The sequence below is a fragment of the Anopheles funestus genome, chromosome 3RL (assembly GCF_943734845.2).
Source record: "Anopheles funestus chromosome 3RL, idAnoFuneDA-416_04, whole genome shotgun sequence".
Classification (NCBI taxonomy): domain Eukaryota; kingdom Metazoa; phylum Arthropoda; class Insecta; order Diptera; family Culicidae; genus Anopheles; species Anopheles funestus.
The window spans coordinates 298178-315748 of NC_064599.1; the positions used below are offsets into that span (position 1 = coordinate 298178).

At 37.6% G+C, this 17571-nt stretch overlaps 1 protein-coding gene across 10 annotated transcripts; it reads left to right on the forward strand.

Moving 5' to 3' along the window:
* Nucleotides 1-230: 230 nt before the first annotated feature.
* Nucleotides 231-11861, forward strand: LOC125768212 (uncharacterized). 10 transcript variants are annotated; one of them, XM_049435568.1, is made up of 6 exons: nt 231-2914; nt 2976-3154; nt 8408-8540; nt 9440-10269; nt 10334-10654; nt 10737-11861. In XM_049435568.1, the coding sequence occupies exons 2-6, from the start codon at nt 3081-3083 to the stop codon at nt 11110-11112; spliced, it is 1734 nt and encodes a 577-aa protein (XP_049291525.1). In that variant the 5' UTR covers nt 231-2914; nt 2976-3080; the 3' UTR covers nt 11113-11861. The 10 variants fall into 10 exon arrangements, with proteins under 10 accessions (XP_049291525.1, XP_049291526.1, XP_049291528.1 ...); XM_049435569.1 differs by having other exon boundaries at nt 231-909; nt 2950-3154; XM_049435571.1 differs by having other exon boundaries at nt 231-608; nt 2950-3154.
* The last annotated feature ends 5710 nt before the right edge of the window (nt 11862-17571 follow it).

Below are 17571 nucleotides of genomic sequence, written 5' to 3' on the forward strand. Positions count from 1 at the left end.
CTTGTAAAGTCGTTAAAAGCCAAGAAGAGAGAGAGATAGAGAGAGAGATTTAGCTGTAATTTTAGTCTATTCAACTAAAAGAATATTAAAAAATTTGTACAGTTTGTAAAACAAAGCAAAATTCAATTTCATATTATAGATAAATATTCGTACGTGAAAGGTTTGTAATTTCAACTCCCGACACGTGTTGCGCATGCATTGTCCCACAGTGTGTACCGTAGCTCCAGCTAGGGAGCTGGAGCTCAGGCCTTTCTCATTCGTTCTCATCAGTTCTCCTCGAGCGTTCGGTGTTTTCGGGTTTGTTGCAGCAATCTCGGCGTCATGTGTTTGGCGTTGGCAAAGTAAAATTTTCCATCGTAGGCACGCGCGGATATTTGATTAGAGTGCGTGTGAGGGTGTGTATAAGAGTGGACTATAAGAGTGGAAGAATTTCTCACTTACTTTTCCTCGAACATGCTCCGGCGAAGTTTGTTTTTGTGCAGAATACCTATACTCTGTCGGAATTTGTTGGTACACGTGAATAGTAATTTATAAGCTGGCCGCATTCTATTGCTTCTAAATTATTTGTGTATAATCATTTGAGTGCGTGTTGGTGAAAGATGAAAAAAGTGAGAATTAAGTAAAAAATTGAATCATGTAAAAATACATACGCTTACTATTATAATAGACACATTTTAGCTAACGTGCAATTCGTCGGAAAAGAATGATGGTAGTAGATGCATTTTACTGGAAATTGTTTTAGCGCCAAAAAGGCTATGCTGAATGTTCAAGAAGTTAGAACTGTATCGTTTGGTTTGTAATTCACGTTCATTTGATTCCCCATAGAAGAGTAGTACACTTCTACCATTATAAGGCATCTGAGTAGAGTTTGTTTGCTTCGGAATTGTAGCGTTCTGCATGTACGTGGCAGTGAGTATCAACTAGATATCAGCGGGTAAAAAAATGCGGTAAAACCAACAAGACAAGTTTATGTAAACATTCAATTTTTCACTCTTCTCATCTTTCTTCACAATCCTAGTCTTGACTTTAAACGATGGTTTATGAGGCTTATGAAATATGAGCCTTCTCCTTAAGTATCCGGCCGTCCAACAGTCGTTGAAATCGATTATTTAGGAGTGAAAAAATAATTAATTTTGGCCCAACACGATCGTTTGTGTTTCTTCCGGTCGCAGAAGGAAGTCGTCGTTCAAGGTTAATCGACCCGTTTCCCAATACAAATGGAAAATCCGGCATTTGAGCCCTTTGGATGTCACATTTGGCATCATGCGACAGATACGCGACAGGCGTATGGAGAAAAGTAACATAAATAATCAACAAATTGGAAGCTGGATAGTGCTCAGGAGCGATAGCTTTGGAATGTGTTTTAGTTTTGGTGTGGTTACCTTACGACTCATTGTGTTGAATCCATTCATTCCAGTCATTGTGTTTCACCTTGGCCATTGGCGATAGTGAGGATAAAGAAATGATTGTGTTTGTAAATGTGTGTTTGATAAAGCGATTGACAATGATTTCGCTCTTCATTAACCACTGGAACTAATTTTTAATTCGCTTCACGTGTAGTGTTTTGTAAAAAAGCAGCACCAAAACTAAAATTACTTTCAGAGAACGAACCTTCGTTCCATAAATGTCGTGGGGCGGCCTCACCTTGCCACCTGTGCGATAGTTATTCTAACAATGCTAATATTGGGTTGCGTCGCATGACGCCAAATTGTAGTGGGACCTGTTGAAAGTGAGTTTTGATTTTGGATACGAGACACACTGTCGAAGAGGATAGTACATACCCCATTGGTCCAGGTGTTAATAATAAATACGATGTGCGTACGCGAGCAGTTTACTGTATTTGTGGCACACATAAATCGTCTTCTTGCTAGGCATATTTTAGGGAGTTTTGAGGGTTTTTCACGATGCTTTTTCGGAAGTTTAACAAAGACAGAATCGTAATGTATGTCTATGCTATGTTTGGATTAATGTGTGTAAAATGATTCGAAAGACGCGCATTACTTGGTATAAAATAGCTGCTTCTAATGGTTGCCAAAATTTGAACAATCCTCGACATCAAGGAAACAAATATATTATATTTGAATATTTGAGAACACAAAAACAATGCACAGATACTTTTGTCGCATGTTGCACAACGGTTCGCTGACTACTAAAGCAAATGAAATTTCTACTGGAATATGGCTTCAATGTAAATCTTCTGCACGCGTCTGATTTATTCGCATTCGCGCGATAGCCTACATTCGCATCCGGTGGAGTGCAGTTAATTGATCATTCAAATGGAGGATGCTTGATGTTAGGTTAATTCGTCGCGTTTGGAGTCATTCCATTCAAAGGTCTGACCGAATTGCTTTGAATGTCCGAGAAAAGGCGACTGTATGCATTGTTTCGGATAGTAGTTTTTTTAGTATGTTGTAAGTACAAAACAATTTAGAATATTTGAAATCCGAAACAGTTTTCGGTTATAATTTTGCTGCTTGTTTTGACAATTGGTAGCCTGTGTGACTTGGAGCTCCTCAACGTTGCTCTCAAGGCGCATTTCAGTGTAGTGTTGTTGCTCCGAAACGTTGCATGGCGTATTGAAGTCGTCGCCCCATGAACATATTGGTGTTTGTACTGAGGTGCGTTGTGTTCGCGGTGCTTATCGTACCGGAATAATCATGATCGTGATCAATGCAATTGATCTCACTGTTGTGTCGACGTGGGATGTGCTGCGTCAGCTGTTCCTCTATAGGAGGGGCTTTTTAATTCCCTTTCCTACTATTATCACAGTAGGAATCTCTCATAAACCACTATAGTCTGGGAAACAAGAAGTGAATAGGGATGTATATGCCGCTAAACAGGTTATTAAAAACACGTGCTTTGAATTACAAGTTTAGGACGCGATATCTTGCGCGCACCAGTCACACTGCCACTGGTAAGCGACAAAAAATCGTGACGTTCGTTTAGCAGTTTCTAGTCAAATGCATCTCATCCAGACCGTTCCATGGATAAGAGTTCAACGGCGGAGGTTGTAAAATTTGTAAAGACAGTGAGCGCAAACAAACAGCCGATTACAGCAGACAGTGGCGGTGCATCATTGTATGTTTAATACGAGCCGGAAAGAATCTTCGGACAAGATGGAGGTGTGCTGCTTAAAAATGTCTTGCAGATGCAGGTAAATATGTACCGCTGGGTAACAAAACTGAGAATCGTGAAGTGTGTTTTTGTGGTGGGTTGCGGAGAGGCAAGTACTTGTGAAATATACAAGGTGCCGGCGAATGTTATACAGTGAAATATCGAAAACAGGTAAAACACACTCTGCCAATGTCTTGTCGCAGAGTAATATTTTGTACAGTACCGGCTGAATAAATAAAAGGAAACAACACAGTAACAATTACTACTCCGGATGATTGTAAATGATGCAGAACAAAACTCGACATTAGCTGAATGAAACAGTGTGAATACAGCTAGGGATACTTTTTGGATGTAAGAAGTGTGTAATGGTTTTTTGGGGGGCTTTAAATTTCATGTACATAAACGATGACAATTGTGCGTGGACTGTGAACATTCCACTAAAAATGTTTCCGGTCTGTTGGTTCTGTTCAGATAGAATTCATCAGTAAAGCAATAAATCTGTCACAATAATCTGTAAATCCATCTTTCATCTGTAACCCAAAAATCATCTGTAAATCGTCGCAATATTAAATTTATCTCAACAGATAGCTCTAGAAAAGTGAACTTTTGCAAAGAGTGTGCCATATTGTTGTATTAATTTTATTTGCATTTGAACAATTTTTGCTACTTCATTTTCTTTAATGAACTCTATTGAATGTGCTACCAATTAATATGTGCAGCGTAACACAATGCTCTAGATTCGTGACGATGCAACCCGTAAATTCGTTACAATCGCGACATGAGGCACATAGTTGTACCCGTTGGATGCATTTATTCACTCCACAAAAAGATGTTATTCGTGTTATGATCTCTATCACGATTCACGCTAAACGATGTGAACCACACGAAGACATACCGATAGGGGATGATCTTCACAATCGGTCACAAATGCGTGCCTCATGCGCTCTCTTTGCAACATCATTTGATCGTGGCTAAGATGATCAATTTATCACATCACAATTAGTTCGGTTGGCACTCATTGGGGCGCTGGGTTGCTCAAGCCTTTCGTCGCCCAAGAGGGTAGACGAGGGGAGTCGGACGACACGGGAAGCTGCATTTCGGACAATAGGTCATCCAATGAACGGAGTAGTAGAATTGCGTGGTGGGAAAATAGTCGATGAAACTGGTGCTATTATTATTTGTCGTCATTGTTAACTAATCGATGCAACAAGTCGGTTATACGATGCTTTGAAACTGGCATGGAAATTGCTGTATGGGGGAAGATTTTTCATTTCGGTTTGTTATGCAGAAAATAATAGTTCCGAGTGTTGAAAACATCTGCCTTGACTTGACAGTGCTGGGTGGTTGTCTGATCTGACCCTTGATAAAGAAACAGCATCAGAATGGTATAGAAATGCTGTTTGCAGTCATTGATTATCAAGTAGCAATACTTAAACATGAAAAAATGTAATCCTATAGTAATTACTATTACTATTAATTGGTTAGCTTTCTGTTGTTGTGACATGTCGACAAATCAAGGAACTGGTGAGAAATAACAGAATGAATTGGGATTGGCTTGTTAATTTGCTAATTTTGTAGGCCAACCCGGCAAAATAGTTTGGCTCGAAATTGATTCTAAAACATTCCTAAGATGATAATTAAAGATTCAGGATTTCATTTTCCGTCATAAGCAATACAAGTTTTTTTCTTTTTTACCTTCAATTAAGCTCGACAAAAAATAAAATTGTCCATAGATATGAATCAATATAAACATGTTCTTCATAACTAAATGAATTGAGTGTTTATGATTTATTTTTTGTACACAGCAGTAAGTGTGTTTGTTTATAAAACGTTTGTAATACCTATATATTTTAAACGCTCTCGATGCACCTAACTACTGAACCTAGGATATAATTAGATGTTCCTTTCTTCCGTAATGTTTATGTGTGCACCGTTTTCTTGCTCTATCTCGACGAAGATGACAATGAGAAAATCACTGAACCATAAGAATGGAAGAATGAATTTTCACGACTCCACTCCGAAATGCCATGGCGAACATGGCGAACTTTCAGTGTAGTAAGCGACCTTGACATTTGTGAACTAACAACTAATGAATGGTAAACAGTAATGAATGAAAAAGGGAGAAACCTAGAAAACGTCTCTAATAGACGAATGTAAACGTAATTCAGCATAGATATAGTGTTGGTATAATTCCAAATTGGATTGGATTAGATTTGGATTCAAATTCATCACCTTGCACGATATCACACAGAATGACAGGGAAATGGAGAGCTTTTAGATTACGATATATGTGCAACTTGGCGGTAATAAGGTTTAAAGGTGGAAAGAACCGCAACTAAAATAGCTTCACCTTACCGTTAGTAGCTGCAGTAGTTTATGTGAAAAGTTTTTTGTTAAGCTTAATGTTAATTTGTGGCGTTTTTGCATGTATTGACAACTCATACTTCGCAAACGAACTTTTGTGTTTGAAAGCGCTATCTTATCTAAGGACCATTTACCGATTATTTTTACTGTTTGTTGCACGGCAAAGTACCTATTTTTGCTTTATCAGTAAGATAAGAAATTGTAGACAGGAATGATGATTTAGGAACGGTTTACAATTCGTTAGGAGACTAAAAAGTATACCTTTCATTTTCTACGATGGCAAAGGAAACGTTACATCTCTCCTACACGTTCATATGCTCTTGACGTTTTGGTGTGTGTTCTCCAGATATTTTTCACCTGATTAAAAGTATCTTTCGAATCGAATATCATAGTGGAAAGGTGTAAAATTAAGCGGTCCAAGCTCGCGTCTGAATAGTATATAAATGAAAAAAAAAACCCATAGGAGGATGTAAGTGATGGTGACGTATCAGCTTCCCACCTTATATCAGCTTCTATTTTTTGTGTATTTCTTAATTGGTGCGCGTTTGAAAAACGCATCAAATCGCCAAGATACGAAGGGAACCGTTCGGAGCAACTCTACATGATGTCGCTGTATGCCTCTGGCAGTAGTTCGGTTAGTTTAGGCCCGTTTCAGCAAAGGGTGTTCGACAGCTACGGCAAACGTGCAATCGATTAACATGTGCATATGATTTGCACTGGACATTTCCTAAAGTAAACAAGCCATCAACATTTCGCACCATGTTGGATCGGGTGGCGGTATCGTACGTAACCGGTGTGAAAGCGATACGATACTCGCTGGTCGTGTTTCGCAAAAGGGCATCGTCCACCGGACGAAGAGGGGCCGTTTGTGGACTGACAATTGCGAATGAATATTTAACCTCAATTTATGATGTATTAATTATGGCGCTGTTACAATTATGAGATTAATTATCGCCAGCAAAGGGGGTGGTCCTGAGCTCGTTGCATCTTGAACGATAGCGGCATCTGACCGAGGAACAGTAGAAAAACAGTTCTTATGTTTTACGTTTTTATCTCTTTCTTTTAAAACGGTCTGGTTGATGATCAGTTAGTGCGATACAACACGTTTCGTACGTTGCGGGTTGGAATGTAACGATTGATTAATATTAACGAACGGGTTCCCGCATACCCCGCGAGAGTACAGCCAAACAGAGGTTTGTCCTTGTCGATGGCAATATGACCATCCGTTTGGGTAGGAGCGGTAACATTTTTGCGTCACCGGGTTCGAAATTGAATGGTCAGATGTTAAGTCTGAATAGGCCGGTTGGCAAAATGCTGACATTTTGTGGTCGTGGTCATTACGGTCGGTGTATGGATCATTGCATAGCATAAGTACGAAGAACAAAGGAAGGAAGTAACCGGAGGGCGTGCCAATGTACAACGATGAGCGCATTTGTTTGTTAATTACGGTAAGTAAATTTGTAAACTCTAAATGACAACAACACTTGTTTTTCGGAGGTCTGACGGGAAGCAGCACGTTAAGAAAGAATGGAAAGGAGAGTTGGTTCTGTGAAGAAACGGATACTTTATTATGTTTCTTAGTGTTAAATCGCGAAGATGGTTCTTGAAAGGTGTTAAGTGATGGAAGTTCAGTGCTGTGTGCGTGCTGTGTTAAGAAACGGACTACGTTCTTAGTTCAATTAAATAACTTTTTTATATTATGTATCAGTATAGTGCTGTAATTTATAAAAAAATATCGTTTTGTGATATTGTGTAACCTAAATTTAATCGGTTTATGCTTTATGTTTTAGATTGTCGCTAGTACTTTGATCACATCTGTCCTCATGTGTTATATTATGCTTTTTTAATTCAATGACTACCTAGTACTCGGAGATAAATGCATTACTGTTGTTAACATGTTAACAAGCGTTCGACGTGCCTGGCTGAAAGGAATCACAGACATCGTTGAAGTTACGGCACATGAATTTGTTTCAGTTTCTAATACTATTTTTTTGCTGCGCGGTGCTAAATCGATACATTAAAGAAACTACAGCCTTACATAGGAACTCTCAAATGATCAGAATAATCAGGAAGTAATAACTATTGCTTCAATGTTTTATAAATAATTTTCCTCTTGAAATAAGGGCTTTCTAGGCCACGTCTGAGGCACAATGGCTTGTTAGACCTCACTATGTAACCGGAAGGTAAGTTCTTGCTTTAGAAAGTTTAGTTGGTTGGTTGATATTCGAACCACCATCTTCGGCGTATTAGACCTAACGCCGAGGCACGAGGTCATGGACACCAGGTTTGTGTTATGGAAATGTTCTACGTCATTGAATTTCATTGGAAGTGTACATGATAAACAAGCACAAAGAAAATTTTTCAGTAATGTAAACAACAAACATTGCTACCCTACTTTTACATTGAATGTTTAAGCAAACAGATTTGTGATAATTCTTTGCGAAGTCCTTTTAGTTCTTTCCTCACAATCTCACATTAAGGAAAGCAGTTCTAGCCTCTAAAAAGATGCATCTAAAATGCAAAAAAATCACGCTGTGAAAACATTTTACTGCTGTAAAACCAGCCCATTAGAATGGTGCGTGTGTTAATTAGAGACGGTTGTTCCGGGTTGTGGAATTAAGATTTAAAAGGTGGAAGGATATCTGATAGAGAAGGTGACTGATATCAACGAAAAGGGTGTGGGGAACTACTCGACAGCAGTTCTTTCGTTCGATTAATTGTCTCAAAAGGGTATTTGCACGGTGTTAGAAGCTCGGAAAATATGTAGTGAACGCTCAAAATGTACGTATTGGGTTGTGGGGTTTATTTGAATTCTTCCTCCTTGAAAAATATTTTCATTCTACTCTTTTGCAATGTGCTACTCATTGATAAGGAAAATGTTTGCAACGCTCTCAATATGCTAATTTGTTTTCATTTCATTTCCTGACAGGCCAACGCGTCTCATAAAGGATATAACGCAGCTTTCCTCAGCTGGATCTTCACACGATTGCGGTGCTTTGTCGCGAGTCGTGATGGTCAGAAAAACAGATCAGCGTGTCATCAATCACAAGGGCAGCCAGAAGGTAAGGAAAAATGGTTGTTCTCGAACCAAAAATAATGTAACCGCTGTATGAACCAAACGATACTGAAAGAAGCGATTCTATTAGTGTAATATCCAGTATTAGAAGATAGTATGAGTTTCTTCTTCATTTTTTGTTTAGCTAACATTACGCTTTTAGTAGGCTTACATACGCTTTTAACCGGAGCTGGATTTGTCAAAGGTCAGGCCTAAAAAGGGTCATAAAAAGCATAACAAAATTGTCGGCGTGTTTATGAGCTATCTGGCCGATTAAGTTTACACTTTGGTAGCCAGATTTCAATATATTATAAATAAGTGCGATACGACCAGGCTGTTCCACAAGAATAAAAATAAATATGTTGTGGAAGTAATCTTTATTCATGCCCTAAATGTATTCAACTACAAGTGATAGATACTCATCTGAATGGAATGCACATGATAGGAAATTTTAAACGCAAAGTTGAAAGCAAATGGAAACTAGTGATTTTTTGTATGCAAAAACGTGGACCAGTAGTCATTAAATTGCATAAAAGTTACATTCTCTAATCCTATTGATCAGTGCACAGAAGGACTTTTGTGTAAATAGAAAGCAATGAGGAAAGCATGTTCTAATAATGTTTACTGCGCAGCTAGCTTGAATTAGTTTGGTTTGGTTTGTTCAGAAAATGGTCCTTCTTTTGCTCGTCATTTCAAACGTTGTCGTTGGTTATCATTCTAGTTTGTTTTCCCTTTAAATAGTCGTCTATTTGAGCAGTTTTGAGTCACGATGGGATCATAAATGTCGTTGCTTTATGGGCGTTAGATTTGGGACGATACATGTTCACTTATCCTTTTATCATTTGTGGTAGCGTGAAAGATACCAGTTTAATATTTCGTTTTTTTTACATTCGTTTCGTGCTATAGGATCCACAGTGCGAATTAATTACGATGGAAACGATACAAACGTATAAGGGCCACAAACCCGACCGGACGGTAGTGTTTAGGGAGAAGTTTGATCTCAGCGGCAATGACATTTCACGCTCACTTTCGACTGGCAAACTCTCCATCGGTTCACCACGGCTCTCGATTTCTCCACTTCGAACAATCCTTACGACGAGTGCCGAGTTGGAAAATAATCGCAAGGAAAGCGATCGGAACAATAACACACCACCGGGCAGTAAAGCATCATTTAGTAACCCAAAAAGGCTCACTCACTCGACTGCAGTTAGAACGGAGCGTCCAAAGTCGCTGGATCGAGGCAATAATAATGCAAGTCCACTGCTTCGGTACTCCAAAAGTCCTTCAAAGAGTCCCTCGATCGGAAGCTTACGGCCGGGCTACAGCGGTTCGCAATCGTCATTGCGTGGTAACACTCCATCGTTGTACACTGAGTTTGAACGCCTGTGTCTTAAGGCACACAATGAGTACCGGACACGGCATGGTGTACTGCCGTTGAAGCTAAGCAAACGACTGTGTCGGTATGCGGAAGAGTGGGCCAAGGTAATAGCAGCTCGAGGTGTGCTGGTGCATCGAAGCAATTCTGCATATGGGGAGAACATATTTTGCTCGTGGTGCTCCTCTAATACGGTTGGCTCGAGTATGCCCGTGAGTGGACGGGAACCAGTCGAAAACTGGTACAGTGAGATTGACCTGCATGTGTTTGGGAAGGAACCGGCTACACTAAAGACAGGTCATTTCACACAGATCGTGTGGAAGGATAGCCGCGAGCTTGGTGTTGGAGTAGCACGCAATCGGTAAGCAACATATGAAAGTGTGAGTTAGATTAATGACGCATTAACTAAGCGTTTTATTTTACAGCTCTGGACAAGTGTTTGTGGTAGCTAATTACGATCCACCGGGAAATTATATTGGCAGTTTTGCAAAAAATGTCCCACCAGTAGGAGGATTTAAACTACCGAAGATTATCGTCGACAAACCGTTAGTTCTTAAGCAACCGCCTGTGAAAGATTTAACAGGAAAGACGACAATATCGTCCATACGACGACCAGGTTCCGAAAAACTGGAAAAACATGTACGCATTGTGGATGAAAATGACTCGGAGCAGTTTGATGAATTTGGTTTGGCAATGCTGAAGCATCACAACGAATACCGGAGACGCCATGGTGCAGTAGATCTGATGTATGTTTAGTACTGTTTATTACTAATCAGACTTTTTCACTTGTAGAACATATAAAACTTAGTACAACGTTCTGTTTTTTAGTCTGCACAAGGAGCTAGTCCGAGATGCACAACAATGGGCAGAAATTTTGGCTCGAGATGATCGTTTCACCTACCGGCAGAACTCCAAATACGGCGAGAATCTCTACTGTCTCTGGTCTTCGGATAGGAATGCTCGTCCAAATGCTCGGGACGTCTGTCGATCGTGGTACGAGGAGGTGAAACAATACGTCTTCACAGTAGAACCGCGAGCCTTCATTAAGGGTGGTCAGTTCACTCAGATGGTGTGGAAGGGAACGAAAGAGCTAGGCGTTGGTATGGGTCAAACGCGCGGTGGTAAAGTGATTGTGGTCTGTACGTACTATCCGCGAGGGAACATTCTAGGACAGTTTTTGGTTAACGTTAGTCGGGCACGTTAGAACGAATGGAAAATGGTTTTATTGCGTGAAGCAGTACCTTTCACCAAGCGATAATCAAGAGACAAGCCTTAATCCAGATAGGGAACACACAAAACACACACTTTCAAGATTTAATTGCCATTGCTGTTAATCGTTTTTTAGCATCGTGTTATTTTATATTGCTAATAAGTGTCTGTAAATCACCTTTTTATATAAGTACATAGATAAGCTTCTACTCAAACTTACATACGGATATGCCTGCAAAACGCACTAAATTTTAAGAAAAAATTAGAAGAAAAATGCTCGATTGGGGAGATACCAATTTTATATAGCATACTAGCTTACCCGGCAAACCTAGCTTTGCCCTTAAACATGCGTTTTGTAATTAAAGCAAACATTTTTAGTGTTCAATCTTGATTCGTGTGGTACCTATTATTAGAAAGGCGATTAGAGAATATCGTTGATTATTTAAAAATACTTGAATTATAACCATTCTTAATCCAAATGATATTCCCAATCAAAGCAATTTTTCTTCTTTTTTCGTGACTTTTCTTCTTCTTTTATGCTACTTCAGAAGGCATTTCAGGCTTTCTTTGACGATTGGGATGTAATACCATGTCCTTCCGTGTAAGGCGCCGATTCCACATGTACCACCGAGCCGCAAATCCCTAAACAGCATTTTTTAATTATTCACACACTTGCTTTTTATTTACTTATCACTCATTTTACGTTTTATTAAATAAAATTGCACAAACAAATCGTCACGTGTACCTACCTTGATTGATTTATTTGTTAGAACTTTTTTGTTTCAGTAGTGTTCAACATTATTCGTGTTGAAAAAATTTCTATGCCTACTTGATAACTCCCGTAGGAGAAACAGAAAAGAACTCATAATATTGGCCAGAGGCTACCTAGCGAAACGGAAAGTAGCGGTAAACATATTCGCATACCTAACGAATGTTTAGCAAAATTTTCAAACAAATCGGATCAGCCGTTTAAGAGGAGTTTGCACACTAACACCGCGACACGAGAATTTTATATATATACCTAGGTACGTAGATTTAAAAATCATAAAAATTTGAAAATTTCACAAGGCTCATTTTTGCGCCAAATTTTTCCTATAACTCGGTCGGTATCCAACGGATCGCCAATCTTTAACCTGCGGTCGATAGATGGCACCAATGGCTACATTTTCTTCTTGGACGGCCATGCCCTCAGATGTCTGTGCCAGAAGTTATGCGAGGAACCAAGCTCCTTACCCTGTTTGAGAAAATGTAAAATTTTCCTCATTTTTCTGCAATTCAGCAAAATTTTAAATTGTGATATATTTTATTGCGAATTTGATGCAATAAGTTTCTTTTCACTCAAATATTGCTTTAAACTAAAAAAAGAATAAAAAATCAGGAAAACAATTCAAAAAAATTTTCCACTCGAAAATTTCATAAGGCTTACCCCTTACGTTTTTTTTGAGAAATTTAGCATAATTTAAAAAATTGTTTTATTTTAATGCGAAATTGTTGCAATTAGTTCCTTTTCACTCAAACAATGCTTTAAATTAAAAAAAGGTAAAAAATAATGAAAAATTGAAAAAATCTATCAATTTGTCAATCCACTAAGGCCCATTTTCGCACCAAGTTTTGCCTATTACTCGGTCGGTATCCAACGGATCGCCAATCTTTAACCAGTGGTCGATAGATGGCACCAATGGCTACATTTTCTTCGTGGACGGCCATGCCCTCAGATGTCTGTGCCAGAAGTTATGCGAGGAACCAAGTTCCTTATCCTGTTTGAGAAAATGTAAAATGTTTCTCATTTTTCTGCAATTTAGCAAAATTTTTAAATGTGATATATTTTATTGCGAATTTGTGCAATAAGTTTCTTTTCACTCAAATATTGCTTTAAATTAAAAAAAGAATAAAAATCAGAAAAAAATTTCAAAAAAATTTTCTACTCGAAAATTTCATAAGGGGTACCCCTTGCCATTTTTTTGAGAAATTTAGCAAAATTTAAAAATTTGTTTTATTTTAATGCGAAATTCTTGCAATTAGTTCCTTTTCACTCAAACAATGCTTTAAATTAAAAAAAGGTAAAAAATAATGAAAAATTGAAAAAATCTATCAATTTGTCAATCCACTAAGGCCCATTTTCGCACCAAGTTTTGCATATAACTCGGTCGGTATCCAACGGATCGCCAATCTTTAACCTGTGGTCGATAGATGGCATCAATGGCTACATTTTCTTCGTGGACGGCCATGCCCTCAGATGTCTGTGCCAGAAGTTATTCGAGAAACCAAGTTCCTTACCCTGTTTGAGAAAATGTAAAATGTTCCTGATTTTTCTGCAATTCAGCAAAATTTTTAAATGTGATATATTTTATTGCGAATTTGTTGCAATAAGTTTCTTTTCACTCAAATATTGCTTTAAATTAAAAAAAGAATAAAAAATCAGAAAAAAATTTCAAAACAATTTTCCACTCGAAAATTTCATAAGGGGTACCCCTTGCCATTTTTTTGAGAAATTTAGCAAAATTTAAAAAATTGTTTTATTTTAATGCGAAATTGTTGCAATTAGTTCCTTTTCATTCAAACAATGCTTTAAATTAAAAAAAGGTAAAAAATAATAAAAAAAATTGAAAAAATCTATAAATTTGTCAATCCACTAAGGCTCATTTTCGCACCAAGTTTTGCCTATAACTCGGTCGGAATCCAACGGATCGCCAATCTTTGCCTGTGGTCGATAGATGGCATCGATGGCTACATTTTCTTCGTGGACGGCCATGCCCTCAGATGTCTGTGCCAGAAGTTATGCGAGGAACCAAGTTCCTTACCCTGTTTGAGAAAATGTAAAATTTTCCTCATTTTTGCACCAAGTTTTGCCTATAACTCGGTCGATATCTAACGGATCTCCAATCTTTAACCTGTGGTCGGTAGATGGCACCAATGGCTACATTTTCTTCGTGGACGGCCATGCCCTCAGAAGTCTGTGCCAGAAGTTATTCGAGAATCCAAGTTCCTTACCCTGTTTGAGAAAATGTAAAATGTTCCTCATTTTTCTGCAATTCAACAAAATTTTTAAATGTGATATATTTTATTGCGAATTTGTTGCAATAAGTTTCTTTTCACTCAAATATTGCTTTAAATTAAAAAAAGAATAAAAAATCAGAAAAAAATTTCAAAAAAATTTTCCACTTGAAAATTTCATAAGGGGTACCCCTTGCCATTTTTTTGAGAAATTTAGCAAAATTTAAAAAATTGTTTTATTTTAATGCGAAATTGTTGCAATTAGTTCCTTTTCATTCAAACAATGCTTTAAATTAAAAAAAGGTAAAAAATAATAAAAAAAATTGAAAAAATCTATCAATTTGTCAATCCACTAAGGCTCATTTTCGCACCAAGTTTTGCCTATAACTCGGTCGGAATCCAACGGATCGCCAATCTTTGCCTGTGGTCGATAGATGGCATCGATGGCTACATTTTCTTCGTGGACGGCCATGCCCTCAGATGTCTGTGCCAGAAGTTATGCGAGGAACCAAGTTCCTTACCCTGTTTGAGAAAATGTAAAATTTTCCTCATTTTTGCACCAAATTTTGCCTATAACTCGGTCGGTATCTAACGGATCTCCAATCTTTGCCTGGGGTCGATAGATGGCATCAATGGCTACATTTTCTTCTTGGACGGCCATGCCCTCAGATGTCTGTGCGAGAAGTTATGCGAGGAACCAAGTTCCTTACCCTGTTTGAGAAAATGTAAAATGTTCCTCATTTTTCTGCAATTCAGCAAAATTTTTAAATGTGATATATTTTATTGCGAATTTGTGCAATAAGTTTCTTTTCACTAAAATATTGCTTTAAATTAAAAAAAGAATAAAAATCAGAAAAAAATTTCAAAAAAAATTTCCACTCGAAAATTTCATAAGGGGTACCCCTTGCCATTTTTTTGAGAAATTTAGCAAAATTTAAAAAATTGTTTTATTTTAATGCGAAATTGTTGCAATTAGTTCCTATTCACTCAAACAATGCTTTAAATTAAAAAAAGGTAAAAAATAATGAAAAATTGAAAAAATCTATCAATTTGTCAATCCACTAAGGCCCATTTTCGCACCAAGTTTTGCCTATAACTCGGTCGGTATCCAACGGATCGCCAATTTTTGCCTGTGGTCGATAGATGGCATCAATGGCTACATTTTCTTCGTGGACGGCCATGCCCTCAGATGTCTGTGCCAGAAGTTATGCGAGGAACCAAGTTCCTTACCCTGTTTGAGAAAATGTAAAATTTTCCTCATTTTTGTACCAAGTTTTGCCTATAACTCGGTCGGTATCCAACAGTTCTCCAATCTTTAACCTGTGGTCGATAGATGGCACCAATGGCTACATTTTCTTCTTGGACGGCCATGCCCTCAGATGTCTGTGCCAGAAGTTATGCGAGGAATCAAGTTCCTTACCCTGTTTGAGAAAATGTAAAATTTTCCTCATTTTTCTGCAATTCAGCAAAATTTTTAAATGTGATATATTTTATTGCGAATTTGTTGCAATAAGTTTCTTTTCACTCAAATATTGCTTTAAATTAAAAAAAGAATAAAAAATCAGAAAAAAATTTCAAAAAAAAATTTCCCTCGAAAATTTCATAAGGGGTACCCCTTGCCATTTTTTTGAGAAATTTAGCAAAATTTAAAAATTTGTTTTATTTTAATGCGAAATTGTTGCAATTAGTTCCTATTCACTCAAACAATGCTTTAAATTAAAAAAAAGGTAAAAAATAATAAAAAAAATTGAAAAAATCTATCAATTTGTCAATCCACTAAGGCCCATTTTCGCACCAAGTTTTGCCTATAACTCGGTCGGTATCCAACGGATCGCCAATCTTTGCCTGTGGTCGATAGATGGCACCAATGGCTACATTTTCTTCGTGGACGGCCATGCCCTCAGATGTCTGTGCCAGAAGTTATGCGAGGAACCAAGTTCCTTACCCTGTTTGAGAAAATGTAAAATTTTTCTCATTTTCGCACCAAATTTTGCCTATAACTCGGTCGGTATCTAACGGATCTCCAATCTTTGCCTGTGGTCGATAGATGACATCAATGACTACATTTTCTTCTTGGACGGCCATGCCCTCAGATGTCCGTGCCAGAAGTTATGCGAGGAATCAAGTTCCTTACCCTGTTTGAGAAAATGTAAAATTTTCCTCATTTTTCTGCAATTCAGCAAAATTTTTAAATGTGATATATTTTATTGCGAATTTGTTGCAATAAGTTTCTTTTCACTCAAATATTGCTTTAAATTAAAAAAAGAATAAAAAATCAGAAAAAAATTTCAAAAAAATTTTCCACTCGAAAATTTCATAAGGGGTACCCCTTGCCTTTTTTTTGAGAAATTTAGCAAAATTTAAAAATTTGTTTTATTTTAATGCGAAATTGTTGCAATTAGTTCCTATTCACTCAAACAATGCTTTAAATTAAAAAAAGGTAAAAAATAATAAAAAAAATTGAAAAAATCTATCAATTTGTCAATCCACTAAGGCCCATTTTCGCACCAAGTTTTGCCTATAACTCGGTCGGTATCCAACGGATCGCCAATCTTTGCCTGTGGTCGATAGATGGCACCAATGGCTACATTTTCTTCGTGGACGGCCATGCCCTCAGATGTCTGTGCCAGAAGCTATGCAAGGAACCAAGTTCCTTACCCTGTTTGAGAAAATGTAAAATTTTCCTCATTTTTGCACCAAGTTTTGCCTATAACTCGGTCGGTATCTAACGGATCTCCAATCTTTAACCTGTGGTCGATAGATGGCACCAATGGCTACATTTTCTTCTTGGACGGCCATGCCCTCAGATGTCTGTGCCAGAAGTTATGCGAGGAATCAAGTTCCTTACCCTGTTTGAGAAAATGTAAAATTTTCCTCATTTTTCTGCAATTCAGCAAAATTTTTGAATGTGATATATTTTATTGCGAATTTGTTGCAATAAGTTTCTTTTCACTCAAATATTGCTTTAAATTAAAAAAAGAATAAAAAATCAGAAAAAAATTTCAAAAAAATTTTTCCCTCGAAAATTTCATAAGGGGTACCCCTTGCCATTTTTTTGAGAAATTTAGCAAAATTTAAAAATTTGTTTTATTTTAATGCGAAATTGTTGCAATTAGTTCCTATTCACTCAAACAATGCTTTAAATTAAAAAAAGGTAAAAAATAATAAAAAAAATTGAAAAAATCTATCAATTTGTCAATCCACTAAGGCCCATTTTCGCACCAAGTTTTGCCTATAACTCGGTCGGTATCCAACGGATCGCCAATCTTTGCCTGTGGTCGATAGATGGCACCAATGGCTACATTTTCTTCGTGGACGGCCATGCCCTCAGATGTCTGTGCCAGAAGTTATGCGAGGAACCAAGTTCCTTACCCTGTTTGAGAAAATGTAAAATGTTCCTCATTTTTCTGCAATTCAACAAAATTTTTAAATGTGATATATTTTATTGCGAATTTGTTGC